This window comes from Pelodiscus sinensis, chromosome 2 (assembly GCF_052426305.1).
Source record: "Pelodiscus sinensis isolate ZL-2025 chromosome 2, ASM5242630v1, whole genome shotgun sequence".
Lineage (NCBI taxonomy): Eukaryota > Metazoa > Chordata > Testudines > Trionychidae > Pelodiscus > Pelodiscus sinensis.
In genome coordinates, this window is record NC_143053.1 from 54,646,599 (window position 1) to 54,668,295 (window position 21,697).

General features: G+C 43.2%; 1 protein-coding gene across 1 annotated transcript in view; it reads right to left on the bottom strand.

Moving 5' to 3' along the window:
• CRISPLD1 (cysteine rich secretory protein LCCL domain containing 1) overlaps positions 1 to 17,268 on the bottom strand; it is a 67,338-nt gene extending 50,070 nt beyond the window's left edge. The window contains exons 1-2 of the mRNA XM_089776222.1: positions 16,925 to 17,268; positions 15,437 to 15,759 (exon numbers count right to left, since the gene is read on the bottom strand). Of these exons, the coding sequence (XP_089632348.1) occupies positions 15,437 to 15,694 (258 nt within the window). The 5' untranslated portion in view covers positions 15,695 to 15,759; positions 16,925 to 17,268. The remainder of the gene's footprint in view (positions 1 to 15,436; positions 15,760 to 16,924) is intronic.
• Positions 17,269 to 21,697: the final 4,429 nt, after the last annotated feature.

The window sequence follows — 21,697 nt, forward strand, 5'->3', positions numbered from 1 at the left end:
TGCATCTAAATCTTGTATTTAGCCACCCAGGTTTGACAACATTGGACTTAGTGTCTTACTTAACGCCACACAGTTAGTCAGTGACAGAAGTTGGAATCAAATAATTCATTTCTGCTCCAACCACTACAGAACCCTCCTTCCAAATAGGAACACAAATATATTATTCTAAAGACTACTACCAGTTCCATTATCAATCATTAAGCATATTTAGAATAGTAAAAAAAAAAAAAAAAAAAAAAGAGGGGAGAGATCACATTATTATGCTTTCTCTTACTGAGGAAAATAAAAACACATTTTCTGCTATAACACTGAAAACTAACTGGAAAGAAAGTGGAAAGAACTTTGTTCTATTCCAATTATGACAGACTGATGTTTATAAAACATTTTTAAAAGATCACTACACAGACTCAGAGAATTCTGCTACTCTTTTCTAAAGGAGTAGAAAGCAGGAAAAACTGTGGCTTTTCCCTGGAAGCAGCAGAGTGGTCTGACACCAAAAATATTGTTCCTGGACACTCAGTAAACGGCACTGCGTTTTGAAATAACCCTGTATTACAGTTTCATGTGTTTGTGGTTTTGGTGTTAGAAGAATCAAAAACAAAAATAGGAACAGCAGAAATGACTAATCACTTTTAATTGTCAATCTAAACATATTAAGAGCTTGCTGACATATTCATATATTTCTAAGGTGACCTGGAATAGCATCTGCGCTGCAATGTCAATATGGTTGTTTTAAAAGAGCAAAATAGATTAAAAAGAACCCATAATATTTTAAAACCATCTTACTGACTGTATAGTCATATTGTTATGGAATGGCAAAAAAACTGTAATAACTGACCTTAATTTCCCAACACTCTTTACTTAGTAAGAGCCATTTACTCCATTTCCATTGCAACTTATTCATATCTATATTTCTATCCTACTGTGAGAAAAAGAGAACCTTACGTATTCCCTTGATCACCTCCTATCACCATAGCAAGCCACTTTTTAACAACTTTCCCATATAATATATCAGAGATGTTGTGGGAAGTAACACCAGTCTCCTAGATACTGTGGTTTGATGAATATTAGCTTTTTAATGGTGACTCCTGTGAATCTGATATTAATACAGCAGAAATGGAATATCAGAAAGGATGATACAGTAATTAGACATGATTTATCACCCAATAAGATATCTGCTTAAATATATTTAATAAAAACCAGATTTAAGCAACTGTCTTGAATCCAGAGTTCCTTGACATTTTGATTCTGAGAGGCAACACAGGACCCAGAGCAAATATAGTAAGCTATTTATCAAGTATTTGTCTTTCTTGCAAATGCACCCCCATTTTATGACAAGAAATGGTATTGTTTTCACATAAAATGAGAAAATGTTCTCATTAGGAACTAAAGCTATTTTCTTTTAAGAGTCACTTTTCTGGGCCTCACAATCCAGTTTGGTTTATGGAAAAATCAAGGATTGAGGGTACCTCTTTGCTGTAGATGACAGGCCAAATTCATCCGTATTCAGGGGGAGAGTGTCATCAGTCAATATTTCTCAAACAAATCTTAAAACAGATTCCCAGTAAGATATGAAGAAATGTTAGCATTACAATCTAAATAAACAATTATTTATGTTCTTACTATAGATTTTACCTTTTGAGCTCTATGTTCTGCTATTGCAAATGAATAATTTTGCTAGCAATGGCAAAAAAAATTCTCTGACAACAAAATAAAAATGACAGATGAATTACATCCCTCCTAGTGTAGTAATATTTTATTTTTGTAAAGATCTTTTAAATTTTGAAACAGTAAACCGATCTGCCACTTTCCCTCTTCCAGCTTCTGTGCTTGGAGCCACTTAGTTGCTACTGGCATTACATCAAAGTCATAACAGGGACTTACCCACTTGTTCACTTGGCCACTTTCAAACTGCAGAATCCTTTGCTGAAAAATGCCAGATAGAATAAGAGGATAAGTCAACGTCACAGTATTCTTTGATGCAGCGGCAGTAGCCTCTCAGCACCAGGCAAAGAAGCTGTAGCACTTCCACCAAGCTTTGAAGTGAAGCAGGAAAGTGGAAAGCCAGAAAGGAAGCAGACAAGTTCACAATGAAAAGGGAGCTAGATTGTTTGGGGGTTTTTTAAGTGCCCTCCACCCACTTAAAACATTCCACAGACCAGTTCTCATCACTAAAGAAATAGGAATTGTGTTTTTCAAGTGTCCCTGTGAAGCTCTGGAAAAGCTGACAAGAAGACAAACAAAAAATGGAGACATGCCAGAGATGTTTCAGAAAGCCCTAAGAACTTAAATATGGGCATTGATATACAGCATGGGGAAATTCATCAAAGTGTGGAGGGACAGTGAGAGTTCTTTTTAGTTCTTCACAATACATAGGGATACAGAGACGGACTCTACCACACATACTATGACTCTCTACTCTGAGTGTGCTGTCAAATGGAGCTGATAGATAGGTTGTGGCTAACAGGTATGGGTAGTGAGTATGGGATAACTGGAAAATTATACAGATCCTGTGTCTCAAAAGAACCTCACATTGTGTGACTAATGTCTTTAGCCTTGATCCCGGCCTGCCAACAGGTTGTTGGGCTTAATACCCTTTTACTGTCACATCTACAGAATGTCTTTGTACACCACTGGGTCACTGTCACCTGAAGTTTTATATTATACTATATTCTTAACTTCAAGAGGAATTTGCCTGAGTAAAGATTAAATAAAAACAGAAAAAAAACCTCGAGCAAGCATGTAGCCCCAAATGTGTGACTCTCAAGATACACAATACAGGCAGTCCCCGAGTTACGCGGATCCGACTTATGTCAGATCCGCAGTTACAAACGGGGTTTGCTGCCCGTCTCCATGGTCTGCTGGAGACCAGCAGACCAGGGAGACGGGAAGCAAAGCCTCTGAGGACGCCGGCAGCGGGACAGCCGCGGCACGTCTGGGCTGTCCGCTGCCCACGTGCTCCGCGGCTTTGCTCCATGTCTCCCCAGACCAGGGAGACGGGGAGCAAAGCCGGGGAGCACGCGGGCAGCGGACAGCCCAGACGCGCCGCGGCTATCCCGCTGCTGGCATCCTCAGAGGCTTTGCTCCTCGTCGCCCTGGTCTGCTGCTCTCCAGCAGACCAGGGAGACGGGGAGTAAAGCCGCGGAGCACGCGGGCAGCGGACTGCCCAGACGCGCCACGGCTGTCCCGCTGCCACCGTGTAACGCGGCTTTGCTCCCCGTCTCCCTGATCTGCTAGAGACCAACAGACCAGGGAGATGGGGAGCAAAGCAGAGCAAAGCCGCGGAGCACGCGGGCAGCGGACAGCCCAGACGCTGCCGGCATCCTCAGAGGCTTTGCTCCCCGTCTCCCTGGTCTGCTGGAGACCAGCAGACCAGGGAGACGGGGAGCAAAGCCGTGGAGGACCCGGGCGGCGGGACCGCGGTGCATCTCGGTCCCCCGCCCGCGTCTCCCTGGTCTGCTGGGGAGGGGGGGGTGCAGCTAGTATGCCCTCTCCCTCCCCCAGCAGTCCAGGCTTTTCTCCGGACGCCTGTGGTAGAGCAGCTGGGGCGCTGCCGGTTGGTCCCGCAGCGCCGCTCTGGGCGCTACTGGACCAACCCGGCAGCACCCCAGCTGCTCTGCTCCAGGCGTCCCCAAGTCAGCCTCTGCTGAAACTGACCAGTGCTGACTACAGGAAGCCCGAGGCAGAGTTGCTCTGCCCCGGGCTTCCTGGAATCAGCTGCTGATCAGTTTCAGCAGCAGCTGACTTGGGGACGCCTGGGGTTCTTAAGTTGAATCTGTATGTAAGTCGGAACTGGCGTCCAGATTTAGCCTGTTGAAACTGATCAGAGGCTGATTCCAGGAAGCCCGGGGCAGAGCAACTCTGCCTCGGGCTTCCTGTAGTCAGCCGCTGGTCAGTTTCAGCAGCTGGTCAGTTTCAGCAGCGGCTGAATCTGGACGCCAGTTCCGACTTACATACAGATTCAACTTAAGAACAAAACTACAGTCCCTATCTTGTACGTAACCCGGGGACTGCCTGTACATCAAATGTCCATCTTTGAATATTTTTTTTCTCCAAAGGGGTCAGTCCTCATGCAGTAACTCTGAGATGATGAGGTAAGGCTTCATGCCTTTGAAATGTGAGGCTCCATGAAAGCAAAGGGTCAGCCACAGTCTTAAAAAGGACAGCATTGTGTCTGCATAATCACTTAGCATTATAAAAAGACACCAGAATGATGTGACCCACAGAGGAACAAATAGATACTGCCACATTACAAATTAATAATAAATGTGCTTATTTCTGTTATAGCCTGTGTGAGTACAAGAGAGTAAAGCTCTGTAGATGTTAACTATTTCTGTTTTCATTTTCTGTTACAAATAAACAAAATAGGGATCAAATTCTGCCTTCAGATACACAAATATAGTTGCCAATGCCATATGGCTACATCTAAGAATAGAACTGGGTCTGAGGTAAATGAATGTCATCAGTTTTTACCTCCTTTCCCAGATTTGCAAAATTAAATACACATTGAACCTCTCTGGGACCTGAACGGTGCTGAACCAAAGAATTTGCCGAACCACAGGAGGTCAATATTATCTAGCAACGTTACCAAAACTTCCAATGCTTACTGAGCTCTTAGAAGACAGCTAGGGGTTAATTAGAGCTAAATAACAGCACAGAACACTGAGAGCCAGAACTGGTGGCTGCAAACAAACTTTTGGGACTGAAGGACACTTGGATACATCCATGATAAGTGGACATCCCAGCTAACTAAAATCATGCCGGAACACAGATTTTGCCAGAGCAGAGAATGCCAGACTAGACAGGTTCAATTTGTATATTTTTTTAAAAATTGTAAATTACAGATTTATGGTAATTCATAGACAGAATCAGGCCATAGGAAGACTGAAACAAACAAGCAAATAAATAAATAAATAAACCTACCTGAAGCAGTTACAGTGATTATTAACATAATATTCTCACTAAATGCCAAAGCACTAACAAAATTAAAAGTTGCATTAAAGGAACTATTTATAACAGAATTAAATAGAATTCGGAACTTGCAGCAGTACAATACCGGAATGAGGATGTTATGTGCACTATACTTAATTCACTTGTTCCTTTTGTTCCAGAAGAGGGAACTATCTCTGGCAAATAGAAGAATACATGGAAGAGGAGAGATGTTTAAAACAAAATGTATGGCTAACTCATGTAAAAGATGCCTGTGGAAGGTTTTACTTGTGGAGGCCATTTTTGTGGTATTATACAGTTGTTTAGGAATTAGGGTTGCCAACTTTCTAATCACACAAAACCAAACAACCTTGCCCCACTTCCTCTGATGCCCCCTGCCTACCCTTCTCTGAGGCTTTACCCCACTCACTCAGGACTAAAGTCAAAATAAGCTACGCAATTCGAGCTACGCAAATAGCTTATTTCGACTTTTGGCACTGTCTACACAGCAGTTATTTCAAAATAGAGCACTCTTCCCCTGACTTCCCTTACTCCTCATACAATGAAGGTTACAGGAGTTGGAGTAAGAAGCCCGTTATTTTGAATTTATTTTGAAATAACAGGCTTGCTGTGTAGACACGCACTACATTATTCCAGAATAACTGACATTATTCCGAAATAACGCTGCTGTGTTGACATTGCCTCAGAGGCTGTGGACAGTCAGCAAGCAGCCTTGTTTCCCCTTAATGCTCTATCGAGTTCTAGTCAGACCTGAGCCACTTCTGCAGTACAGGTGCACGAGGGGGCTGTGGGGAACAAGAGAAAGAAAAGCTCCTTATGCTACTGAGTAAAAACATAATGCTTGAACAATACTAGGCAGAATGTAGGCCTACATCTGTACAACATATGCACATTTCCGTTGTATGTAGAATTTTCATAAAGGATATTATGACTCATAACTCAAAGTGATGTGGTGAAAAAGAAAACTAGGATTTAAATGAAAGCTTATTTTATAAAATCAGGGTCTAAATAATTAGTATTCAGCCATAGACATCAGGACACCCAGTGGAATCTCAGAAAGCCACACCATAACATCATCTTATACAGTTGACATTGTATTATTGCAAAACACCTCAGGTTGAGGCAAAAATCAAAATCCAGTCATTGTAATGTCATCAGGAAAACACACATTATTGTTTATTTTATTAATACCATTATTTCCTTCTGTCTGCTTCCCACATCTTTGTATACTCTGTTCTTTGGCTGCACATCTCAAGTAAGGGGCAGCAATAGTTTCGCTATGTCTACACTGCGAAGCTATTTTGGGATCTCTGCTATCCCGAGGGTACGTCTAGACTACATGCCTCTGTCGCCAGAGGCATGTAGATTAGGCTACCAGGCATAGGAAAATGAAGCGGCGATTTAAATAATCGCCACTTCATTTAAATTTACATGGCTGCCGCACTGAGCCGACAAACAGCTGATCAGCTGTTTGTCGGCTCAGCGCTGTAGTCTGGACGCACGGGTGTCGACATCAAAGGCATTTGTTGACAACCCAGGTATACCTCATCCCAGGTATACCCTCATCTGGCGACAGAGGCATGTAGTCTAGATGTACCCCAATATAGCTATTCTATGTCTTAAGAGCAAGCCCGTTATATTGCTCGTTATTCTGACATACTGTAAATCTCATTGCACAAGGGTTAAGGGATGGTTTGGAATCTGGTGCTGTGTAGACAGCGAAAAAATTTCGACATAAGTTTTTTCAAAATTACCTCGAAATAAACTATGCAATTTGCGCTATGCAACTTGCATACCTTATTTCAAGATAAGGATGCTGTTTAGGTGCACCCTTTGTGTATTTCACAAAGGGATATGGAGGCACCAGGCTCTTCTCCGTACCCACACTCCACTTAGGGTACATCTACACAGCAACATTATTTCAAAATAACTAACGTTATTTCGAAATAACTCAGTCTGAGTCTACACAGCAGGCAGTTATTTCAAAATAATGTTGAAATACTGTCAAACTGGAAGACTTCTTACTCCGACTCTTGTAACCCTCTTTGTACGAGGAGTAAGAGAAGTCAGAGGAAGAGTGCTCTCTGCTGAAATAAGTGCTGTGTAGATGCTCCCAATTTCAAAATAAGCTATTTTGAAATAAGCTACACAATTGATGTAGCTCAATTTGTGTAGCTTATTTCGAGTTAAGCCCTGCTGTGTAGACACACCGTTAGAGAGCACACAAGAAAACTTGAGGAGTAACAGGGGAGTCTTTTATACTTTGATTTCTTTTCCTTTTGTTTTTGTTAAATTCTGCTTTACCCAAACATCTGACAAAGATTTAGGATATCTCTCTCAGTTAAAGGCTGAACCTTTTCTCTTTGACAGCTGAGGGCTGGAAAGAAAGAGTGCAACTCAACTTTCAATTAGACTTGATACTCCTAATGTAAAATACAAACAGAAAAAAAATCTTTTTATAGGGATAAAATCCAAACTGGGTCTGCATAGATCGTTTTTTTATTGTTGCTTGTACTTCAAATATAAATTTATAATTTGGTCCTCCACTTTTATTTTTCAATTAACAGACGAGGTCCAGTTCTATTATGCTCATTATTTATATTAGAGATACATTTAGAAGCCCAGTCATGAACCAGGTGTCAACTGTAGTGCTACCAATATCTAAAGGCAGCTAACACATCTTGCCAACTTTCAACTTAGTTTTGAAACCCAGATCCAGAAATCAAAGGACGATATAAACTTCTAAAAGAAGACATTCTACAAGTGATGATGCCTTATCTTGGAAATTAATATTTCTTTTAAAGAAAAACTTCTTTTTATTATTAAAATATATCTATGAATATGAAAATGTTCAGTGTCTGTCTCAGCATTTAGTTCTCTATGTACCATATTACTCACAGCCCCCAAAATATTAAAGTTGCAAAGTCAAGCACTCAGAAAGCACTCAGAAGTTAGGAAATGCCAGAATTCAGGTTGCCTGTGCAACATTAGATGAGTATGCCTTATGATGCAGCCTTTAATTACATGATCACATATTTTTTTCACAGGGCTCTGGCCTCATCCAGTGCACAGAATGGATGGAATTGAGGAGCTATACAAGTCTTTATAATCATATATTTTTTCAGTATGTGTCCCAAGGTTGAATACACTCAATTCAACACTGCTCTATACATGGCATTATTAATTTCCTGTTGAGCTGTGTTCATCACTATACTATCTACGGGCTGAATGCTCAAAAGGAGTTAGGTTCTGACTTCTATTTAGGGTCCTAACTTTTACTAAAAATCAATGGAAGTGAAAAGTAGAAGTTAGGACCTTTGTCCAAAAGTAGCCTGCCCTCACCTATCCCCTCCCAACTTTCTAAGCAATACATCCACACTATCAAGCCCATTATTCCGGAGTCACAGAATTTGAACTCTGTAGTCCTGCGTTTCACAAGGAGTAACACTATTCCTGAACTTCTAAGTCCAAAATAACGTTAGTGTAGAAACTCCAATGCCGCTAATTTGAACTAATTGGCTTACGGGAGGCAGCTCCCCATTGTGCTTCCTGGGGCTCGGAGTCTGAGGAAGGCTACGTTAATGTGGATGCGTTACTTCAGACTACATTTGATTCTTCCCCGTAGCGAGTACAAGGAACTTCAAATCTGTAAAATTGGGTGCCCAGAAGTTGAACTTAGTAAATTTGAAATAATCGCCTAGAGTGTGTCTAGACTACAGTGTTTTTTTTGAAAAAAAGTGGCCTTTTTTCAAAAAAAAAACTTCCCCTGCATCTAGACTGCTGCTGCGTTCTTTCGAAAGAACACGGCAGTGTTTTCGACCGTGGAAAACCTCGTTTCACAAGGAAGAATGCCTTTTTTCGACAGTGCTCTTTAGAAAAAAGGTGCTATGTAATGCAAACTGTGCTTTTTCAAAAGAGAGCATCCAGACTGCCTGGGCGCGCTCTTTCAAAAAAGTGGCTTGCTTTTTCAAAAGTACTGGTTGTAGTGTAGATGCTCTTTTTCGAAAGTATCTTTCATAAAAGCCTCTTTTGAAATAGGCTTGCAGTCTAGACATAGCCCTAGTGTAGACATGACCTAAGATATAAGAGGTGGTATTTTCTCCATTGTACATAAGAACAGGCATATTGGGTCAGACCAAAGGTCCATCTGATACAGAGGCAGCAGCACAGGGTGGCGACAGCCCATGTCCAGAGGAGGGGCTGAGTTCCCGGACCTGGCACGAGCTAGAACTGAACTGGCTCCTGCCTGCTTGGCTCCTAATAAACTTTTCATGCAGAGCCCCAGCGGGGGTAGGTCCCAGACCCGGCGCAAGCCAGCAATGAGCCAGGCTGCTAGCCAGCCTGCTAAAAAAATGTACTGGCAGGGCGTGGGGAAGGAAATGCATTTAGTCTATAGCATTAACTGATAAGCTTTTGATTATCGGCTAATCGATTACATCCCTAATTTGCGTAGCTCAATTTGTGTAGCTTATTTCGAACTCCAGGTGCAGTGTTGATGCACCCTAAGATCAGAAGTGTTCTCTAATTTTGGGTGCCCAATCTCAAACACCCATGCTCTTATTTTTCAGAGTACTTAACATTATATAATATTGTGTGTGTTCAAACACAATGGACTTCAGTTGCAGCTGTGAGCACTAAACACTTCTGCACATCAGACCTGATGGTCACACATCAGGCACTCAGAAAATGAAGAAAACGCAATTAGTGACAAACTTAAAAACCAACAAATAGTCTTGTAGCACTTTAAAGACTAACAAACCATGTAGATGGTATCATGAGCTTTCCTGGGCACAGCCCACTTCTTCAGATGACCCGAGTGTTTGGATGTCCAGAAGGGGGGCGGGAGAAGGAAAATAATTGGAGAGGGGAAGAGAGGGGAAAAAGAGGCAGTGGGTATATAAATATCAAAAGGAAAGCCAAGCAGCATGTAACAGGCAAAACTGATTGATTGTTTGGGGACATTATCAGCCAAACAAACAATGAAGGTGCCGAGCCAATGGTTCTTCCTCTGTGTAGAATCTGGTGTTAGTACTCTTCCTCTCTAATTGCTAACTAATGGTTCTTAACTGCTCCTTTTAACTATCCAGTCTTTAGGTGCTTATAGTCTATCAGTTTTGCCTGTTACATACGGTTGTCTTTCCCTTCGATATTTATATACCACTGCCTTTTTTCCTCTCCTCCTCCCATTTTTTTCCTCTACCCCTCCCGCACCTTCCTTATTTTTGGTTCTGGACATCCAACACTCCAGTCATCTGAAGAAATGGGTTAGGTCCACAAAAGCTCATGATACCATCTACATGTTTTGTTAGTCTTTAAAGTGCTACCAGACTATTTGTTGTTTTTTTAATTTATCCTGAACAGACTAACTCGGCTACCCCTCTGAAAAAATTAGTGACCGCTGTAAGAGTTTGGTTTAAATGTCTTGATCAAAATCAAATCTGTCTAAGGGGCCAAGATAGAATTCAATTCACCTGGACAGTATTCAACCACTCTTGAAACCATCCTTTCTCTTTCCTGTAATCCTCTGCCTCTTTCATTACACACTTTCCAACTTGGACAATTCATAAAAGCAGGAATATTTCAGAAAATAATCTTCTACACTAAATAACCCCTATTAAGATGTTTTTCTTAAAAATATATGCTCTATTTAAAATAGGATTTAATTCAGGAAACACCTATGGCCTTGGCATTACTCAGGAGGCCAAACTAGATGGTCACTGTGGTCCCTTCTGGCCTTGTAATCCATCAATTCCCAGAGCAAATCCATCCTGGGCAGACACTGAGGCAGGCAACCTTAATTATAGCATTTCCTTACTTTTGAATGTTTGCTTTACTTTACAACCTTTATTATTTTGTTTTGACAGTTTTTGTTTGTAATTTCCTAATTTATTAAAAAAGCAAACAGAAAAATCAGAAACCTCACTATGTAGTATCATTTTGGCACCCACATGGGTCACCAGCATGGTTGAAACCCTTAGATCTACTATATGCACATCTAGCCCTTGAGCTAACAGAGTAACTGATAGCAGTGGTTAATTGTAACCCTCTATGTGAATCAACACTAGAGGAGGAAGAGACATTGCCAGTAGGTTTCCACAGATACTTACTGATGGCAGAGAAAAGATACCTGGGTTCCATTCCATGCTTGGAGGCAGGTAGGGGCTGTGTGTTCTAGTAGGCACAGACTCTTCTGTCCATTTCATTCCAGAATACAATATATCTTTCTTCCCAACTTGGCCCTGACACATTCCTATATCTTCCCCACCCCGGTACCACATCTCAGTCTCATTCTCCCAGTCCCAGTTTCCACTCCTTAACATTTATCATTCCAGTCCCAGCCCTAGTCTCAGCATCCCTGACTCTCTATCCCAGTCTCTACGTCTCCCTCACACCACAGGACTAGTCTCAGTTTCCTTGAGTAGCCATTTCTACTTCCCTCTCTCCTCCAACGCCTTGTTCCGAGTCTCCTTGTTGAGTAAGTTTCAGATCCTCCCTTTCTCACTCCTCAAACTGTTTCTCTCTCTTTCCCTGGCTTCCAGTTGCCTTCTACCTACATTCCCTATCCTCAATGCTCCCTGTCCCAAACTCCCTCCTTGGCCTTTTCATCCAACCACAGCATCCCTCTACATTTATCCAACCACTTCATTGTCCCAGTCTATTTCTCCAGCCAATTCCATTCTCCAGGCTTAGGCTCTTCATCCAGTCTCTTCACTCACCTTCTTCCCTTTCCACCTTTTACCCAGTGAATCAGTCTCCCCTCATCCCCCCATCCTCTTGTCAAACCAGGCCCAGATCCTGCTGCTCCACCACCCACCAGTGTCCAGTCCCAGGCTCAAACCTCTCCTTGTCCCAATCTACTTCACCCCACCCGCACAGGTCCACCTATTGTTCCCTCTTCATTCAAATAAGGCAGCTTCTTCCACCATGCCAGAGCCCAGCACAAGGGTCATTGAGAACACAGAAGAAATTGCCTTACTGCTTTTAATTCAGATGCCCAAAACTGGCCCATAGCAGCACAGAGCTGTAATTGCAAAGAAAGTTCTGCTCAGACCTGGAGAATGTTCAACTCAAATTGAACTGTCAGACGCTTTAGCTGCTAAAATCTAAGAAGTCTGCACTGAGCATGTGCATACTGAGTTTTTTTCAAAGGCTTCTAACTCGTCTTAAACTCAGATGGATTTCCCACAGATAACAAAAAGCACTTTGTTGTCACAGACTGCGTGTTTGATCATTTTAAGTTTCCCATTCCAAAGAATGCTTTTTAATGGCCAGCAGAATTTATCAAGTCCAAAACATATTGTTCCCTAGCCTCATTTTTGATATGGCTGAATTGTTGCAGCTGGAATTAAAACAAAACAAAACACACCTGCCTGTGGCAGATACCTGGCATGGAAAAGTTCAGCCTGAATAGTTCAAGGTTGGCTAAGTTATACGCAACTGGAAACAGGATCTTCTAATGGAAACTCTTGGGCAATCTTAGGAAAAGGGGTGCAGTCTTCCCTGCCTGGAATAATACAGTCTCCTTATCATTTGTATAGTCAAACACATAAAACACATGAATATTATGACAAAAATTTGACTTTTTCTGCAGATGTAAGATTAATAAAACAATTGCCCCATTCTTGTCAGACCATTGGTCTTTTGAAGTACTCCAAGAACAGAATTTTAATATTCTCACTGTATGCCAATAACTTAGTAAGGTTAGAATGGAGAGAGGTAACTAGTGGTGTTCCCCAATAATTTATACTGGGACCCATCCTATTTAACCTATTTATAAATGATCTGGAGAAAGGGGTAAACAGTGAGATGGCAAAATTTGCTGATGATACTAAACTGCTCAAGATAGTTAAGACCAAAGCAGACTGTGAAGACCTTCAAAAAGATCACACCAAAACTAATTGATTGGGCTACATAATGGCAAATGAAATGTAATGCTGATAAATGTAAAGTAATGCACACTGGAGAAAATAATCCCAACTATAGATACGATATGATGGGGACTAATTTCTCTATAACTACCCAAGAGAGAGATCTTGGAGTCAATGTGAATAGTTCTCTGAAAACATCCATTCACTGTGCAGTGGCAGTCAAAAAAGCAAACAGAAAGTTAGGAATCATTTAAAAAGGAATTGAAAATAAGACAGGGAATATCTTCTTATCTCTATATATGCCCATGGTACACCCACATCTTGAATACTGCATACAGATGTGGTTGCCTCATCTCCAAAAAGATATATTGGCATTGGACAAGGTTCAGAAAAGGGCAACAAAAATGATTAGGGGTCTAGAACTGGTCCCATATGAAGAGAGATTAAAAAGACTGGGACTTTTCAGTTTAGAAAAGAAGAGACTAAGGGAGGATATGATAGAGGTCTATAAAATCATGACTGGTGTGGAAAAAGTTAATAAAGAAAAATTATTTACTTGTTCCCATAATATAAGAACTAGGGGTCACAACATGAAATAAATAAGTAGCAGGTTTAAAACAAACAAAAGGAAATTTTTCTTCATGTCAACCTGTGGAACTCCTTGCCAGAGGATGTTGTGAAAACCAGGAATTTAACAGGGTTCAAAAAAGAACTAGGTCAGGGGTGGCCAACCCGCGGCTCGCGAGCCGCATGTGGCTCTTTAAAGAAAAAATTGCTGCTCCAGCACCTACGGCTCGGGGCTCTGAAAGGGGCAGCGTGTTTCTGTCTGTACAGGACGCTGGTGCAGACTTCAAAATGGCCACCCTTAAAAGGGCAATGCCCGCTGTTCTTAAAAGTGCTTTTTTTTCCCCTCGCAACTCTTTTCCCTCGGCTCTTTGTGCTGTATCCACCACTATTTTGGCTCTTCATCTGTAATGGGTTGCCCCCCCAAACTAGATAAATTCCTGGAGGTTAGGTCCATCAATGGCTATTAACCAACATGGGTAGGAATGGTGTCCCTAGCCTCTCTTTGTCAGAGGCTGGAAATGGATGACAGGAGAGGGATCAAGTGATGATTACATGCTCTGTTAGCTCCCTCTGGGGCATCTGTCTTCCAACAGTGGCCAATGACAGGATACTGGGCTGGATAGACCTTTGGTCTGACCCAGTATGGCCATTCTTATGTTTCTTATAAGCAGAGTCCTACCAAATTCATAGCCATGAAAAATGTGTCATGGACTGTGAAATCTGGCTAATGTTGGAGAGGACAGGACAGGGGGTGCCCTCCCAGGGTCTCCTATCATGCACCAGGCTTTGGATGCTAATCCCAGCCTGGAACTTCCTCTTCCTGTGCAGGAGCCACTCCCAGAGCCCTGTCAGACTCCCCTCTGGGAACCTCCCTTGGCTGCAGGAAACTCTGTAGCTCTAGGCTGGGAGTCCAGCTCTTAAGGCAACACAGAAGTGAGGATGGCTGTAAGCCCTGACCTTGGTGAGAGACTAGGACCCCAAGTTTAATAATGGAGAGATTGCCTATTTCCTAGAACTGGAAGGGACCTTGAAAGGTCATTGAGTCCAGTCTCCTGCCTTCACAGCAGGACCAAATACCATTCCTGACAAATTTTTGCCCCAGATTTCTAAATTACCTTCTCAAGGATTGAACTCACAACCCTGGGTTTTGCAGGCCAATGCGCAAACCACTGAGCATGAGGCTACTAGAAAAATTGGAACAAATGATAACCAACTTCCCATAGCCTGCAACTCTTACTTCTGCACTGCTGCTGGCTATGATGCTGGCTTTAGAGCTGCACACTCAAGCAGCAGCAGCTGCTCTCCAGCTCCCCAGCTCTGATGGCAGCATCCCCACCAGCAACAGCAACGCAGAAATTAGGGTGGCAATCCCACAATCCCCCCCTTCTCGCCATGCTGAATAGCTTTGCTACCCATGCGCCCATGGCATCCTTTTGGGTCAAGACTCCCACAGTTGTGAAATATCAGGTATAAACATCTGAAACTGACTATTTTAAAAATCCAGTGATCTTGAAATTGACCATAAAAGACCCTGAATAACTGGCAGAGCCCTAGTAATAATGAAATTTAAATTATCAGATAAAAACAGAAGTTGAGAAAAGTGAAAATTTAGGTTCGCAAATATCAAATGCACACTGTGGCCAAAAAAAAAATCAAAAAGAAAAGGTAAATTATCACGATACTAAGATATTAAAAATAGAAATATACCAGTTTGGGAAGTGGGGAAAATCTGTGCTATTTTGCAACTTGATTTTTCCAGTTTAGCACCCTGCTTATCTTTTAGCTCCTGTAGACTTATTTCATTGTTTTAAGTAATGTTACTTTGTAAGTTCTGATAGATGACTGAAATATTTAAGAAAACTACTGGAAATGGAAAGAATTCTTGAGTGTTGCAAAAACAAAGTGTTGGATCCACAAACTAAAAAAAAAAATGTGTTGCATTTCATCCTTTTCTATCAATGTTTTAAATAAACAAACATGCTACTTTACACAATGACAATAATTATTGCATTAACATTTATTTCTGGAAACCACTATCAATTTGTCCTTACCATATATTCCATATTAGAAGCTGGTGGATACACCTGACTCCGTAATTTATTATGAAGATCCAAAATACTTTGCATATCACTGTCTGTGATAGCCCTTTTCCCTCTTTGCTTGGCGATCCACCACTCACCATCCTCATCCATGTACTTTTCCAAAAGTTCCTCTAATAAAGTATCATTGGGAAGAACCATTGAAGAAACTGTTTGAGCTATGAATAGCAAGGCAGTTACTCTGAGCCATTCCTGTGTTACACACTTCATGATGAATGACCTCAAAACTCCCCAGGGTTAATTCCAAGACAAAGTCTTTCTTCCAGGTCTGTTGGCTGCAAAGGCATAAGAGAGAGTAAAGTGATTCTGAGGTTAAAGTGTTGGCCTGACTTAACCTATTAAATAACAAAAGTCAAACTGTAGTTGGGAGGGGAGTGTGCCAGTGTGGTTTTTAGGAAGACAAACCAAGATGCCAGAGAGCATAGACACTTATACTTTTCACTGTGGCTTGACCTCATGAATTAAAAATCATTCAGGTAGTTGTGTAAAGCACACTTAAGGGTCTGCATAAATAAAAGCTGTATTTTCATAAACTGACATTACCTGATGCTGCCTCCTTTAAAGTAACCTAAATTCGATTAAATTCATCAAGTCCTGTTATAATATCCCAGTTTATAAATATCACTGTTTTCAAAAGAAAAGGGCTTTCAGCGAATCCCAAAATGAAAACAACCCTCAAAAAGAATGAGAAATATGCTTTAAAAATCAGAAGTCTCAAATCTGATGTTGATCAAAAGCTTTTTGTTTTATTATTGAAAAAACATTTTAAAGCTCCAGGCTCACAAAACTGATTACTAAAATCCATGAGTCAAAGAGGGTTTGTTTACTATGCTTACAGAAGAACTTGTTTTAAAAGAGGGTTTTCAGATGCAGTTCTACCATCAAGAATATTCTTCTGAAGCCGGCTACTGCACTTTGGAAGTCTGGAAAGCTGCAGTGCTCGTTCTCCCCACCTCTCCTCCCTCCAGTTCAAAATACACTGTGGCACCAATCCCCTAGCACGCCGGTTATGGACCTAGTGGGGGGGGGACCTGTGGCATGCTGAAGAAATGCACAGAGAAAGGCTGCAGAGGTATTCAGCGTCCTAGCGTTCCAGTGGGGAAGATTCAGCATGAGATGCTACTGGGCCAAACTTCCCTTGCCACACCGGTTCCCTGAAGATGCTAAAAAGCGAAAGCCTGGCGTTGGGGCTCCCACTCCTATGGGAAACCCGCACTGGGCAGGCTTCTACGTGCCAACCACACGCCGGGCTTCTGCGGGGAGTTCAGACTCAGCCTGGGCGCTTCCCCTTGCCCCGTGCTGCACGGCCCGAAGCGGGGAGAAAACCCTGCTCTCCCCCCTTCCCCGCCCCAGCTCCCGCCGCCCGTGCGCGGGAAAAGAGTGCTGCTTGCGGGAGCTCCGGCTGAGCCGCCCCCTAGCCGGGCTGAGCCCAGCCCTTACCTCTCCCGGACTTTCGGGCTCCAGCGGCCACGCTGCGGCCACCCAGCCACCCCCGAGCTGGCTCCGCCGCCCCGCCTCTCGGAGCAGAGACGCGCTGGAGCCGAGCTAGACCCGGCGCCTGCAAACTCGGCGAGAAGTTTGCGCCCAAGTCCCAGCACCTCAGCGCCGGCACTTTCCCTGCCTCCCGCGCTGATCGTGGGAGTCTCGCTCGCTCCTCGCGGGGCCCCCTCCTGCTCCCTGCAGCTGCCGGTACCAGGAGCTCAGCGCTTCCCCTTTGCTCCCAGCCATTTATCCCGGGCCCAGAGCGCGCCCCCAGTGACGCGCCCTGGCCAGCCCGCCCCAGCAGCCCGCCCGGCATCGCCAGGGGACTCGGGAAAGGGCTCTGTGCGGTCACTCAGACCCTTCCTAGAGAGGAAACAGCTGGCTCCAGCTGAGCTCAGCTTCCTGCAGATTTCTAAGCCCCTAGTTGTAACCTTAGAGCTGAGAACCAGAGGTAGAGGAGCTTATGCTTCTATACATCTGTTAGTCTATAAGGTGCTACAGGACTCCTTGTTGCTTTTGCAGATCCAGACTAACAGGGCTACCCCTCAGATCACTGAACCAAGCAAATTCAGAACCAGACCCAGAGCGCATGGCAATCCCAGGTCCTGCTGCTGCAATCAGCCAAGTTTTGGCCACAAAGCTCCAAATCTTAAAGCCCAAATCAGGGCAAGACAAGCTACTGCAACTGCAGCAGGACATTCTGGATCCTAGCACATGTGTACTGGAAAAACCCAGGGCAAATCTCTGGCCCTACTCGACGTTTGCCCCTCTGCCCCTTCAGTGTAAATGGGTGATGGGTCTCGTTGCAACAAAAAAATATTTCTGTCCCCAGCAGTGGATATAGGGCAGGGTGAGCGGGGCGGCTTCCCCTGGCCCCGCACTTCAATAGGCCCCACACGTGCTAATTCCTGTTGGCTGTGGCAGTGGTACATGTGCGAGACTGTGCTGCCCTGGGCCCCGCTGCACTCTCATCTGCCCCGGTCTGTCCCAAGGCGTAGCAGGGTGGTGGGTTCAAGTCATGGGAGCTGCTAGCCAGCCAACACAAACTGCCCCAGGGATGGACCAGGCTCCTACAGTAGGAAGGTAGGATAAGGGATCCCCCCAAGATGTGGGGGGTGGACCTCAGATTCAACACATGGAGCCTGCTGGATCCAATCAATTATCATGGAGCAGGAGCAATAGAAGTTTGTGGCCAAAACAATGTGGTGAATGCAGCAATACTTTGTTGTTAAATATGTGTTTTTGCATTGTTCTTACACAGACACTTGTCAGAACCCAGATTTTTCTAACCAAGTCATAAATGGCAACATATGTTGTCTATTTTGATGAATTAGGCACTTGGGTCAGAACAAAACAAACAAAAAAGCTAAACACTTAAAAAACAACAAATAGTCTAGCAGTACCTTATGTCGCAACTTGGTTCATTGATGTGATGGGAGCCCCCAGGGGTTAAAGCCGACTACCCAGTGAAAACTACTGGATGATAGTGAAACAAATGATTTTTTATTAAACAGAATGGTCCTCTCATCAAAAAATCAAGTGACTTTTAAATGAATTTTAAAACTAGCAATAGCCTAATGCTTTTACAGGAGGGGAAAACTGAACCAAACTGCCCTTAACGGATTACAAACTTTGTGATTATAATTCGATTATATTAAATTACTATCTCTAATTCGCTTAAGGCAGCACAGCATGCAAGCAAAAAATACAAAAACAAAGCCAATATAATGATAATAATAACTCGGTCCACAGCCAGCCCCTCTATGGTTATTTTAGGGCAGCTGGTGGAGTTAGTCATTAATCTACCTCTACAACTTAACAACTCCTGGGTTTCTATTTCTAGCACTTATACTTGGCCTAAATACAACACCACTACACAACACAAGAATATACAATTTACACAGTGTGGTTAATAGAACTCAGTTATACTTTACAGAATTACACAGTGAAATTAACACGATTCAGCTATTAACTAACCCAATAACTTAGTATATTTAAGCAATACTTACAAATCCAGCAATGGTAACAGTGTAAAGACACACTAGAACTCGGAGCATGCTCAGAACTCGCCCACCCCTATCTTTGACTCGAAGGGTGGGGAGGCAGCCTCAGCATGATCAATCCTTCAGCCGGGCAAAAAGACACGGGCCCTCAATACACAGAACCTCCCTGAACAAAGGGTTCAAGGGTCTTTTATAACATAACCTGATATCCGGTACCTTATAAGGGTCTGTTCCCTGGCCGGGCCTGATAGGCTGGTAATGAGGTAATGTGCAATATCGCCCTACAGGATTTTTCATGATGCCCACCTGATGACCCCGTGGACAGTGCCAGTGCGGGCATGGTCACTGTGCATGGCAGTTACATCTTATCTCCCTATGCCTACCTCCCTACCTTCAAGGATCGGTCAAGAGAGTCTTAACTATCTCTTGCAGCTGTGCTCTATCTTTTCATGCTCACCTCCCTGTTCTTTGATGCCTACAAAGTTAAATTTCGTTCACAGAAAGCTGCATTGTGCGCTTACAAGTTATGCTTTCTCAGAATGTGTCAGCAGCCTACATTTTCTGCGAGGGGCCTTTGTGTGGCAGAATGGGGCAATGTGCGCACGAGGCCATGGTCAAAAGGACCTGCTCTGCGACACCTTAAAGACTAAAAAAAATGTTGATGTTATCATGAGCTTTCAAGGGCAAAATCCACTTCTTCACATGACTGGACAAACTGTATGCTGGGTACATTCATTCATTCATTGGTACGACTGCCCCAGTTTGCAGCAGGGTCTGACATTTTTTGTGCCCTACAAATTTATATAAACACACATGCGCTATACACATTATATAGACAAGAAAATGTAAGGGACTGAGGTTAAAAATTGGATCCATCAGCTATGTCAGGTTTCTTTAGTACTGTTGGTCTGGGTACAGATTTCTCCACTGAAATAGGAGCAGGTTAACTTGTTACCTATTTAGTCTGTATAGTTTGGGGTTTGAGGCAAACAATTATCAAGATCTACCTGGATCCAGGTGCTAGAATCAGATTATTACAGGGGATTGTGCAATAGGATGCATAACAATCTGGAATTTTTGGGTATAGTAGGAGGTGCCACTCTTACTATCCGTTGATGTCATGGAATTTGAGCAGAGGCCAAAATTTGGTTGGCTCTGCCAGATCCAGGTTTTATGATGGTCACATCTTAGGTATGTCTACCTAAAGTACACAACTCCAACGATGTAAATAATGTAGCAGGAGTCAACTACCTGAAGTGTTGACATCATGCGAGGTCAATGGAAGACATTCACTTATTGACTTACCTTACTCTTCTTGTTTGGGGTAGAGTATTGTGGTCAATTGGAGAGTGATCTGCAATTGATTTGGCGGGTCTTTACTAGACTCGCTAAATTGACCGTTGGTGCATCAGTCGCTCAGTGGATGCTGGCTGTAGTGTAGATGTAGCCTTAGTTTGTATTCTGTGTGTGCTTCTGTTCTTCCCTCTGTTCACAGGTATTTTTCTTCAGTCAAAGCTGAAATGTGTGTTTCCATTATCTAATAGCCTCGGAAATGTGTACATCTAGGAACAGAGAAAATAATCCATAGTAACAGGATGAACTCTATCCTGGGAACCAGTGACTCTAAAAAACATGTTGTGGGAGAGCAAATAATCAGTTGAACATGAGCTCCCAATGCAATGTTGTGGCCAAAATGGCTAACGCCAAACTTGAGACCAGACCGGAAGCAGTAGAGCCATCCTGTGGATCCAAAGGGACTCCAGGGACTCATGTGTCACCTTATGGGCAAGTTCTGGGGAAGCTGTGGCCTGGCCAATTTTAGACTCCTGTGAAATCAAAATTAATCCTTGACTCCTGCAGTCTGCCTCCAAACTGTCAGCATGAATATGATATGTGTATGAGTATTGCTCTATCATTAAGAATAAACAAACTTCAATGCTGCTCCAGTTCATCCTTTGACTAAGTTTATTCCTTGGCTGGTTCAAGGACAGATAACAGTTATATGTATTGTGACAGGGCATCTGCCCTGCACTGGCACTTTAAGGGCAAAAAAACCAGCCCTGAGTGAGGGCTGAGTGTGAAGTTCCAGATGAGGCAGTTATTACTAATTAGGGCCCAGCTGGGGGCTATATAAAGAAGGGCTCCTAAAGGAGGAATTGCTCTTGCTCTGGTTGGAGAACAGAAGGGTTGGGGCTGCTGGGGAAACTGGAGGCAGAGCAGAGCAGAGCAGAGCAGAGCAGGCCAGGCCAGGCCAGGCCAGGCCAGGGCAGGGCAGGGCAGGGCAGGCAGGCAGGCAGGCAGGCAAAGCTGGGGAGCTCTGGCCTGACTTCACCCCAGACTGCAGGGCCTGAAGCAAGGCCTGAGAGTACTAGGGCTGCAGAGGGACAGCCAGGAATATGTAGAGAAATTTTTTCATCATCTGAGTAGTACTGTGATACTTTTGTAGTAAAGTTGGCTACTTAGAGCTGGGAGGAGGCAATTGTTTGGTTTTAGGGGAACTGCTGCTCTACCTTGTGCTTAAGACTAGTTTGTCTTCTGTCCAAATTTGTCCCAGATCACTAGGGAATAAAAGTTGTCATTAATGACAAGGTGAGTTGCCATGTAGTTACTAACAGAGAAGTGTCTACATTGCAAACCCACCATAGCAAATAGAACTGTTTGGTTTCAAGACACAACTCAAGCACTCTGACAGGACTAAGCTATTTAGTCAATGACTTTCATTTCGGGA